The sequence below is a fragment of the Globicephala melas genome, chromosome 20 (assembly GCF_963455315.2).
Source record: "Globicephala melas chromosome 20, mGloMel1.2, whole genome shotgun sequence".
NCBI classification, from domain to species: domain Eukaryota; kingdom Metazoa; phylum Chordata; class Mammalia; order Artiodactyla; family Delphinidae; genus Globicephala; species Globicephala melas.
In genome coordinates this window covers 48,647,199-48,659,721 of record NC_083333.1, presented here as the reverse complement: position 1 = coordinate 48,659,721, position 12,523 = coordinate 48,647,199, and the positions used below count along the sequence as shown (strand labels likewise).

Genomic DNA, 12,523 nt, shown 5'->3' with positions numbered 1-12,523 from the left:
GTATGAGCAAGTCCCAGGAGCAGTTATGAGAGCTGCACATACATGTATTCTGACTAAATTTATAAAATTGATATAACTTACATTAACCAAAACTTCTTTTTGGGCTCACTCACTCTTAAAAGCAAAACAGACAAAAACAAAAACGAAAAACAAAACCATGATCTAACTTAAAGAAACTACTTTTCAAAAATGGAATTTTCCCCTTAAAGCAGAAAAGAAATCATAGCAGTAGCAGCGAGCATTTACTGAGCTCTTATTATGTGCCAGGCACTGTTCTAAGCAATTTATATTGTCGGTTCATTAACTCCTCATAATAAATCTATGAGGTAGGTGCTACTGGTAACTCCATTTAATGGAGATAAGGAAACTAAGATAAAGAGAGGTTTTAGAAAATTGCCCAAGATCATATAGGCAGTAAGTGTGTAAGCTGGGATTTAAGACCTAGGCAGTCTGATTATGGAGCCCTCTTTTTTTTTTTTTTTTTTTAAGTTTTTTTTGATGTGGACCATTTTTAAAGTCTTTATTGAATTTGTTACAATATTCTGTTTTATGTTTTGGTATTTTGGCCACGAGGCATGTGGGATCTTAGCTTCCCGACCAGGGATCGAACCTGCACCCCCTGCACTGGAAGGTGAAGTCTTAACCACTGGACCACCAGGGAAGTCCCCTGACTCTTAACTATTGTGCTAAACATATTATACCAGGTTCTAAATATATTCTATTTCATACCTTTACATAAAAGTATTAAACATACTGTTTCTTTTCTATGATCACCATGTCTAAGACTGACAAAAGTTGTATTTTATGCAGTCTTACATAAGAGTTTACTAAATAAGTTATGGTGGGGAGGTGCTAATAACTCGAAATAATAAGTTACGTAGGAGGTTTTATATGAAATACAAATTTCCTCATGTAGCTCCATAACTACCTAAACTACTCAAAACAGAACTGACTCTTGTTCCTTTGGCACCAAATAAAATGCAGTAAAAATTTATAGGGTATTTTTAGTATACCTTAAATATATTTACATTTCAAAATAAATCTTGTCTGCAAATGTTCAGCATGTCATGTAGGGAATTTCTATCACTAAAATACTCAAAGCTTTAAACTTGGGTGTTAGCCTTTGTCTTATGACATATACTAGCATTATTATGAGAATTCTTCTAATTTCTATTTTTTTAAATATTAATCTATGATTTTTATGTGACTTTTCAAGAAATGAAGTGAAACCAAGAAAACTAATCTTTTAAAGCTTAGACACCAACATTCACATCCCATCTACAAATTACTCAGTAATTCGGTGCATCTATCTGTGATCAGGCCATGCAACTGAAAACAAAGTACAAAACAGAGTTACTTTCTGAGAGTACAGCAAATGAATTAGGCATGCTGGACTGAACTGGGACTCACCATGGAGCTTTTATGGAAAAACACCCCGCTCCAAACAGATAAGGCCTTCATGGAAAAGGGGGGAAAATGCACAAAAAATTAGAGGAAAACTCATGTAACATTAACAAATACATGTTTATTATACTGTTAAAGAGTATGGATAAAATAACTTTAAAAATTAGTAATCGTTTGCAATCCTGCCATAGATACTAACAAGTCTGATATAACCAATAAATAGAATGATGTGCAGTAACAAGGCCCTTAATTTTCATAGGGTTAGAGATTTCAAAATGCTCTATTTCTCCCCCTTTTCTGGAGCACCCCTGTAGGGTTCCTAAGGTAAAATAAAATAAAATCCACTTCAGAGGCCCTTTAAAACAAAGTACAAGTTAAATGGAATAATTGGATGGAGAAAAGAGTGGGACCAGTAGCGATAGATGTGTGGTTGTGTGACACGAAATGTTTAAAACTAGCGAAAGGGGACTCAATAAAAATTTGATAAGCATTGTTTGCTGTTCACCAGTTGTAGTCTCAGAGCCACAGAAAGAAAGTACATATTTTCTAAGCTGCTTAATTACAGTAAGTTGAACTGCATATTGCTGGTCAAAGGAGCTAACACTAAAACCAAGTCTGTGGTATGATTTACTTCCATTTTAGGGTCACATTCCGGGAAATTAGCATTACTCTTAATAATGATAGAAGAGGTTAGCTTCCTCTATCTGGCCTACACTGGGCTAGGTTGGAATACAGGAAACTAAAGCTACAACTGCTTGCTTTAAATACGGCTGGGGATACAAAGGCAGACTTCAATGTTACACATACTTCTTAATATTCTGTTCACAGCATTTAAGACATGCTATGCATATTTGCACACAGAACAAAATATTGCTGTTGCATCTGACATTTGGAAGGAAGACATAATAAACTGAGAAGGAAAGAGCACTGCATAACTTGGTAATTTTCTTCTTCAACTTTGGTGCTAGGAACATTAAAAAAGAAAAATCATGCTTATTAGCACCAATCTCCCAGTGAACTGAGCATATTCACAAAACTGAGTACAAATCTGAGGACTGAAGAACAGAAGATATGAAAAAGGGAACAGAAAAGCAAGATACTATTAGAAGAAAGAGTGAGTTGGAAGACAGAAATATTGGAAAAGAAAACTTTAGAGATGATGTCAATACAAAGCAAGGAAATCTCTCCCACAGTTAATGATAAGACCACAATCAGAGAAATGTCATCATTCAGATGTCATCATCCACATCTAAAACAATGTATTTCAAAAATTTTTTGACTATGACCCACAGAAATATACAGTTGGCCCTCCATATCCATAGGGCCCACATCCACAAACAACTATAGATCAAAAAAAAAAGAAAGTTCCAAAACGCAAAACTTGCTGTGCACCAGCAACTATTTACAATTTAGAAATGATTTAAAATATATGGGTAGATGTGTGTAGGTTATATGCAAATACTAAGCCATTTCATATAAGGAACTTGAGCATCCACGATTTTGGCACGGGGTGGGAACCAACCCCCTTTGGATACTGAGAGACAAATGTATTAACGTGTAAGCTGGTATGTACATGAACACACACAAATTGAAACAATTTAATGAATGTGGGTTTTTTTGGTGTGTAATCAACTTTATTATTCTCTATTTCAACGTTTTGTAAACATTAATGTTGGGATTTAGTTACAGTGAAGATTGCTGCATATAATGACAGGGTAGGTAGGTCTGAGTGGGGCCTTGGACTCTATATTTCTAACAAGCTCCTAGATAATGCCAAGGCTGTTAGTTTGCAGAACCAGTAGCGAAATTACATTCTATTATATTCTATTTCATTAATGAAAAAAAAGTTAGCCATGATCCCCTTGTCTTGATTTCATGATTCACTAATTACATCAGAAACAAAACGTTACTGGAGCTCACCCGGAACTTTGAGAAACACCATTTTAAATAAGTGTGACCACGTGAAGACTCCAGTGTCTCAACAGCACTGTGACGCCATAAAAAAAGGATCAGAAAATGGAAAGTTCAACACATTTCCGTATGCCCACAAATACCACCAAAATGAAGAAGTTATTGTTGGCACATACTACCCAACTCCCTTTCATTTTCTTCCTTAGGCAGACACCTGAATTAATCAAATAGTTCAAACGATTCTGACAGAAGCACTTGTCTGGAACGTCTGGGCATGAGTTGCTCTTTAGCATATATTGCATAGAAGCTAGACAGTCTCCCACCTCATTCCAAATATCAGAATACAACTGATTCACTGTAAAGAATTTGAAAGTTTTATCTTAATCCTTTATGACTTAAAAGGCTTCTAATTGACCCCCAAAATCAAACAAAAATGAAACAAAATTAAGTTTCTACATTTCGAAAGACCAGCTGATGTTCCCACCTACAGAGCTAGTAAATACCTTTTTCCAACTTTAAATTTCCTTATATATAAAAAAGAAACATATTAGCCAAACAAATTAAACACAAGTTTTTGGCGTTTTTTTTTTTTTTTTTTTTTTTAATATCCTAGATTTTCCTTCCCGGACAGTAGCAGCATGTTCCCAACAAGATTTCTACAACCCCACAATCTCAAAATGCACTGTTAACCCTCCAGACACTGTAGCAAACAGGCCTGCACTAAACAGCAGTGTGGTCAAGTTTAAAGACAACACAGTCCTCACTGTTCACAACATAACTCGGTTGTGTGAGTTACAAGCCATCCTTCTTTAGCCAAATAAGGATCTACAGGCTGACGCAGCTCAAGGAGAAAACAGGGGTTGGGGAAACAGGGTGAGGACCCGCTTTAGCACGTACATTTGGCATGGTCCCAATCTGTACTCACCCGCTTCTTACTCGTTCCGACAAACTGGACCTCTGCCACATACATGTAAAAGAAGAGCCACAAACTCCAACGAATTAGAGGGACTGACGTAACTACTGACTTTGCATGGGTGGTGTCAGCTGTTCTTTTGAAATGTGCCCGCTTCATCTTTCCTCAGTAGGGAAAGAATGAAAATATAAAGTCACAAAGGCCCAGTCCATGATCCAGCTGTCTTCACCTATGACTTTCCGCTCCTCTCCAAAACCCCGCAGCTGTAGTTTTACAGGGCGTGACTCAAAGGAGGAAGAGAGCGTGTGAGTAAGAGTGTATAGGGAATTTAAATGGTCTGAATTAACAAATGCAACTCAAATTATCATATTCAGGTATTAAGAATTTGTGTGTTTTCCAAACACTATTAAGTTTCAGCAGGTTGAACAATCCATATAAAACCTATCCACTTAAGTCATGATTATGTCCTTTTTAAGCTGAATTCTGATTGAAAAACATCAGGGCTGGCCAAGAGACTAAAAATACAGAAATGCTAGTCCAGCACAGAGTGACTTTGCCTTTGGCTCTCAAACGGTTTCTTCTGGAGACTGTCAGAAGACAGTTAGGAATTGTGCTTTATATCAAATCATTAATGCTATGTAACTCTTTAAACTCTGATTCATTTTTTCAAAGGCCACACAGTACCACAAAAGCTTTGGTCTTACTAGCTAAAAACAAGACAAATGTGAAGACTTTTTTTTTTATAGGTAAGGGAAAAGTAAATCTAGATTTGATTTGAACATGGTAAAATCTTTTATAACTTGACTCCAGTGCTGAAAGGCATTAATAATGATTAGATTTCATCATCTTCAGAGTTATGGAAACTAAAAAAATCTCTGAAAGTCCTATTTTCCAATTGATCATGTCCTATGAGAATTCAAGCACTATCACTTAACAGACATCAGAAAGAGCCCATATAAATATTAAACATAATGAACAGAGAAAGGGCTATACAACATTATGTGTAAATTGTAAAGTAAAGCCGTATTCTCTAACAAAATATTCCAGGAACCCTAATGACTCTGCTACACTCTCTATGCCCCCTGTTAAGCAGCATCTTTGATAGACACACATTTCCTACGTGGATGCAAGCAGATCAGTCCTCACATCATTTTCAAGTATTACTTTAAATTTTTCATTAATTTAATTTTAACCACTCACTACTACAGAGAACTATGGCATTATTGGCTCTCAAATTATTGATCTGAAGGCAAATTCAAGCTGAAATATACAGATGAATTGTCTAATCTGAGGTACGTTCAACATGCAAATTTAAATTACAAGGTCAAGATTTTCATTAGAAAAACACTAATGCTCAAATTCTGCCAGATGTGGCAGAAGAGAGACTAGAATAGTACAGATTGTCAAATTTCTATAGAAAGTAATGCTTACTGACTTGTATTACAGTATATAGGAGACTTAATCCCCTCACCGCTCCCATCCCCCCCAAATCCACAGATTTATGGTAAAAGGGAACAAACTATGGAGTGGTTTAAGGATTCTACTGATTTAGTACAAAAACTGAAAACTCAAACTATATATGTATATTGCACATGTAGACATATCCACCCTAATGAAAATACATTATCAATTACTTTATATCTGGAACCAAACATACACAGCTTAGCTATCAAGAAATAACACATAGGGCTTCCCTGGTGGCACAGTGGTTGAGAGTCCGCCTGCTGATGCAGGGGACACGGGTTCCTGCCCTGGTCCGGGAGGATCCCATATGCCGCGGAGCGGCTGGGCCCGTGGGCCATGGCCGCTGAGCCTGCGCTCCACAACGGGAGAGGCCACAACAGTGAGAGGACCGCGTGCCACCAAAAAAAAAAAAAAGAAATAACACATAGATAAGACAGGGCTGGGAGGTGGAGAATTACCATTTGCTACTGTATCTGGGGAATCTTTCTCCAAATCTTACCCATTTAACTCTTAGAACTTCACCTATAACATTTGGGGCTCAGGTCAAAGCATCTAAATAAGCCAAGGCAGACCTAACTGAATTAGGAGGAATAGACCTTCCTCAAGGACTATATGCCAATGTCATTTATTCACTTAGCAAGCTCTGACGGCAGATTTAGTCTACAAATTTCAATTACAGATAATCAAATAAATGCTATTAAATGCTTCCATTTCTAAATAAGAATAATCATCTATGTCTTCTAAATGGAGCTCTTGCGAAGCACTGGCCTAGGGCACAGCAATGAATGAGGCTTAGAAAGTAGGTAACAGGATCAAACACCTGGTGGGAATTCATACACTGTAAGTATGACAGATAATAATCCATACATACAAACTTTCATTTTTCAGATGAAGAAATTTACCTAGGACAACCAAGATGTGAAACCAGAGCTTCAGACTCCTAAGTCAGTATTCTTTTACTACATTATCTACTTCTACAGGGTCAGGCCAAAAGTTCCTAATACCTAGCTCGAATTGCTCACACAGAAATGAATAAATACAAAAATGGGGGGGAGGGAAGAAGGAGCAAAAAGCTGCTCGATTTAAGAAAAAGGAAACCTACGAAAGACAACAAGTCATACCAGGTTTACTTCACCAAAAACCTCAGCTAGTTAAGGGCAAGGAAGTAACTTCATTCCCAATTTCTATATTTTTATTCCCATGAAATTACTCTGACCACTCTTTTTTTGCACATTCCACATATACTGTTCTTTTTATTAATTAAGTAATTATTTATTTATATTTATGTATGTATGTATGGCTGTGTTGGCTCTCGAACCCATGTCCCCTGCATTGGCAGGTGGATTCTTAACCACTGCACCACCAAGGAAGTCCCCTGACCACTTTTTGAAATGTACTGTTCCCTGCTTGTGCCCACAAAATGATGTGTATATGTTAATAATTTTAGATTTGATGTACAAAAAATTAAGCATATTGATGAAAATTATCTATTTAGTAAGTTTTTACATAGGAAGCATTAAAAATTAACGCAACCAAACATCTATGGACTATTGCTTAGTAAATCCCTACTACAAAAACTTCACACTCCAAAACAATGAGCAATCCCTTAGCACCCAGTTTCACTTTTAATAGATGAAAACTACACTTATTCACACATGATAAAAACATGATGGAGGTCCTTCCAATCCTCCAGTCTCAGACTGGAAGAAATGGGTTTTGTTTGAATGAGTGACTGTTAAACCAAAAGATTCTTAGCACGTCTTTTGCCTTCACCAGTGTGTACTACAATCGGGTTAAGCAACAGCTGTTGCCAAAACAGGCCTTATTTCCTCCCAGTGCTGCTTCAAGGTACAGAATGTGAAGGTGCAAATACATCTGTCTTTTGCCATTTGTAGTTCTACTGGCCTTGCAAATGTCTTCGAATAAGACAGATGGTCCCTGACACCACACAGGCTTTCAGGGATCTATATTTCCAAAAATAAGAGGGCAGACATGAAACACGGTAAGTACATGTCTATCCCCTGAAGGTCTGAGTTAAGGCTTCCATCTAAATTTGGTTATTTAAATATAGGATCCTAAGCAATCCTTGGAAATCTCTATGCTAGAGATATGATTTTTAATGTTTATTTCATGCCATTATGCCAAATATCTAGGACATGGAACAAATAATATATATTTTACTAGATATATTATCAGGTATATTTGAACTTACATGTCTATAAATGAGTCAGCTCTGTGTTCTCTTTCTACATAATTCATGTCAAATACTTCTGTTAATTTTATCTTTAAAATGTTAGGAAAGGCATTTCACTGAAGCACAGAGTAAATCAGGATTTCCACAATGACCTGGAAAATTAAAAGCCTGTTTGCTCCTCACTCTGGTGACCTTAATGTGGCAATCAAAATTCTCAGTGAATATATAAAATTTGATGGAAATAACGCAAGTGAGCTAAGGGCAGCTTGCGAACTGGTCACAGTAAAAAAAAATTGGTTTTCTTAATAAAAATGACATAAATATAACCTTACTATCTAATGGGAGAAATCTAATGACATAAAAATATCTGGGATGTGCTTCAAATCTCAGCATATGTCAAAAATGGAAATTTAGGGAATATATCTTACTCTCCCCCCAAAAATATTACTTTTGGTTAGGCAAAATACATGTATTTCAATGAAAATGCTAAATGTTAAGATAATAAAACCACAAACTATATTCTAAAAATTCTATGACCAAATGTTTGGGTGACTTACAGTAGTACTATAAGAATTATAAGTAAAGTCACAATAGCAATTTCTAAATATAATCAACAAACCCTTCAGAAAATGGCTTAAGGGTATTAAGTCTTGTAACCTAGCCATAGGCAAGCATAAGTTATGAATACTATCATCAAGGTGTTTTTGGTCACTGTAATCTTTGTTAATAGGAAGGGGAAAAAAGAATAGTAGGAGGGGAGGGAAAAAAAGAAGAGTGGGTGGGGTAATTTATGGAGCACTAAAGCTCTGCCATAGTAGAGAATTCATTACAGAAAACAACCATATAGAAGAAAAAAATACTAATAAAATGAGCTTTTGGTGGATGTGTGTGTGCATGTGTGTATGTGTGTGCCGAGTGAGAAAAGATAAATGATAAGGCAAATATGTTAAACTGCTAACATTTGGGAAATGTGGTATACAGGAATTCCTTCTACTGGTCTTGTAACTTTTTTTGGTAAGTTTGAATGAATCTCTATCAAAATGTTTAAAATTTTAAAGCCAAGCTTGTCACTGTGGGACAAGCAGTAATTATTCCTTCTAAACACTCCAAGATAGGGGACATGCCAAAAAGAATTCAAAAATTTGGAAAAAATAAAATGGTATGAGATCTGAGATAAAAAGCCCAGTAAAGAGGGAGGAGATATGGGGATATATGTATATGTATAGCTGATTCACTTTGTTATAAAGCTGAAACTAACACACCATTGTAAAGCAATTATACTCTAATAAAGATGTTAAAAAAAAAAAAGGCCCAGTAACTAATAAGATACATGTATCTTGAACTAATATTAATTTCAAAGCACACAATTCAAATTCCTATCATTTAATTCATTAATAAATAATTATTAAACTGTCTAGAATATAAGGGAACATAATACACGTGCTCTGAAAATCTAGGAATTGTGACCAAGTTTTTTTTTTTTTTGCCTCTCCTGCTGCGGAGCACAGGCTCCGGACGCGCAGGCTCTGCAACCATGGCTCACTGGCCCAGCCACTCCGTGGCATGTGGGATCCTCCCAGACCGGGGCACGAACCTGCGTCCCCTGCATCGGCAGGCAGACTCTCAACCACTGCGCCACCAGGGAAGCCCTGTGACCAAGTTTTTAACAAGAAAAGGAAACACAGAAGTTATCTAAGTTCATAAAGTATGGTAGTACAGGAAGACACCAGATGATTAATAGTTTCTACCCAACTAAAGACAAAGAGAAAGAGTAGCAAGAGAGACAGTGAAAGAGTGTGTGATACAGTTTATCTTTTTATTATGGAAAGTTTCAAATATATATAGAAGTAAACTCACTTTTCAACCTCCTCACAAATATTTTGAATTAAACTCTAAGATCACGTGATTTCAGGCATAGAACTTCATTTAGGATCTTAGTGGTAAAATTAAAATCAAGAGGAACAATTTTGAGGTTAGATTCTTAGATTCAGGAAAGACTGACAAACACTTCGTAGAATTCTACAATGCTGGGTTGGATCAAGAAGGTATATTTATGTACTGACTGACTTCTGTGAGTGAAAAAATAACTTTTAAGATTATGATTCAAGATTTAGTCTCATTTTTATTTGATTCTACATCCCAGAAATGTATCATTACACAAAGAAAACAATGAGCCACCTGTAAATATAAGTTCATAACCCCTTTACTATCCATAGCCACTCTTATTTAACTTATTTTAAAATAAAGAAACTAAATAAGAGGAAAGGGAGGTAAAAATTCTATTTAAATTACACTACTAATGAAGAGTTAAAAAGCTGATATCAATTTTTAAAAATACAGGCAAATGATATGTATCATAAGATGTCTGATTTGGGAGCTCGGTTTGCTGTATTTTTCCCTTAATACACCACAACCTCAATTTCTGCATTCAGAAACAGGAATTTATAGGCAAACACAACTCCACTATGTAGAGGGTCAATTTCAGTGTAATGGTGAAATCTGGAGCTAAAAGGCCTCATCCTGGAGAATGAGTATTTCTTCTTACAAAAGCAGCTTCTGTAAACACTTCACCACCTAGCACAACAATATTAAAACATAATGATACAGCAGCCACATAATTAAGTCTATTCCTCTTATTGGAAAGACCTTGAAGACTATTTGAAGCCAAGATGGAGTTTTCTCTTGACTACCAAATACAGAATTTTAAGACAGTTGTTCCATTTCAAATTAGGCTAAACCTCAGGATTGCTTATTGATGAAAATAGGTAATTTGGCTATAGACATATATATTTTGGGGAACATAATGGAGTTTCACAGTTGTTATACAATTGAATATCTAATAATCTTATATCTTAGACACAGCACTTTATTTTCAGGAACCCAAAGAAGTGATAATTTTATATTCCTAACAGGTAGGAATTTGAAAAATTTTTAAATAGCTAAAATAAGCACAAAGATATCAAGTGAGTCATCAAGAGTCTCTGAGGATGTTAAGGACCAATCTGAGTAAAGCCTAAACCCTAGGACTCTGGATTTTGAAAACTATCCATAATATCACATTGTCCTGATACTAACAATAGATTATTATATGTAAATTGTACCTCAATGTAGATGATTTTTTTTTAAAGTATTAGAAACATGGTTGTCATATTAAGTTCTCTCCCTAGTATTGGTGTCAGTCAAAATTTAGGGGTCATTATAAATCCAGATCATGTCCACAAAAGCAAGAAAATGCAACTGCACTACTTTCAGACAAAGCCACAAGGCAGCAACTATAAGCCTGAGTAAATGGATCTGGTTTTTATTAGCCAATACTAGTTTTCACAACTTGTCACTGCTTTGTTTTTTCTGTGAATGTGTGTGTACATGGCTATGTATGAATGTGTTTGTGTATGTTCTATATTTTGTATTTAATCTGCTGCCATTAAGTCTCATGTGGGCTGTAAATGAAGAACATAATCAAAACCACCCAAAGAAAAAGTATGTTTTATTTTTGTGTATTTAATCCTCTAAAACAGCTACTAAAAAAGCATCAAGCCTGAGGCCTTACCCTGTTCGTTTGGTGATGGTTCCCAATGTCATTGGCTGCTTGATTTGTGCAAGAGGCATCAATACCATCAGGCTGGGGAGAGGAGAAAGCCGGGGGTTGCCAGGGTTGTTGTTGGCAAAATTATTGTAGGAGTCTTGGCTGTTGAGTTTCCCTACAAAGAGAAAAAAGAAAAGAAAAGCATCACCAAGCGAAGTTTCCTTCTCTGATAGGATTTGCACTGACTCCACTAATCTTTTAAGAAAGTTATTAAAGGCAGAAGGGATTCTAAAAGAATCATGGCTATATGGATGGAAGAAAAACAAAGGACTCTGGTAATACCAAATGTGCATTGATTATAAACAGAGACTGTAGTGTTTGAGGATGGAGGATTGGAGGATACAGAATTGGATAGATGTTACATGGTTATACAAATAATTGGTATAAAACTTAATTATAATTTTATGGTGCTATAAAGAAATATAGGATAGTAAAAGAAAATAAAATGGCAAGATCTAAATTAGTCTAGAGGAAGCATGGAACATTTCCCTAAACAAGCTTGAGAGTAAGTGGGGAGAATATTCCAGCCATGGCGACCTGCAAAGGCTCAGAGAGCAGAAGAAACATGAGTCATAAGGATGTGTATCCATAGAATGCACCACAGTAGACATAGGGTGAGACTGACAAAAGTCAATAGGCAAAAACATTGCCTTACTCCCAAAATGTACCACTCCCCACCATAAAATTAAAAAACATAAATCAACCCTTTATTTTATGATGGTATTAATACCAAAAAAAAAAAAAAAAGAATAGGCATTATGGCTCATTAACAACCAGGAAAAACAAGCTCTGTGAAATAAAATCCGATCTGCAGTGAGAGTAATTACTCTGCTCTCACCAATAAGCCAAATTCCTCTCATGCACTTATCTTTTCTCCCTCTCCATGGCTTTGTATTTTCCGGAACATCCTATAAATGAAATCACAAAGTATGTACAGTATTGTCTTGCTTCTTTCACTTGCCAATAAGCATCTGAGATTCATCCACTCTACATTTTCCTACATGTATCAATTCTTTCCTTTTTATTCCTGAGTATGATCACATTGTATGGA

General features: G+C 35.9%; 1 protein-coding gene across 3 annotated transcripts in view; it reads right to left on the bottom strand.

Moving 5' to 3' along the window:
- The window catches only part of BCAS3 (BCAS3 microtubule associated cell migration factor), a 573,053-nt gene that overhangs the window by 324,844 nt on the left and 235,686 nt on the right, over window positions 1-12,523 (bottom strand). For 2 of the 3 annotated variants that reach the window (XM_060290805.1, XM_060290806.1), the window contains exons 16-17: window positions 11,437-11,587; window positions 1,411-1,455 (exon numbers count right to left, since the gene is read on the bottom strand). In XM_060290805.1, coding sequence (XP_060146788.1) covers window positions 1,411-1,455; window positions 11,437-11,587 — 196 coding nt within the window. The remainder of the gene's footprint in view (window positions 1-1,410; window positions 1,456-11,436; window positions 11,588-12,523) is intronic. The other variant, XM_030881822.2, reaches the window with a different exon arrangement.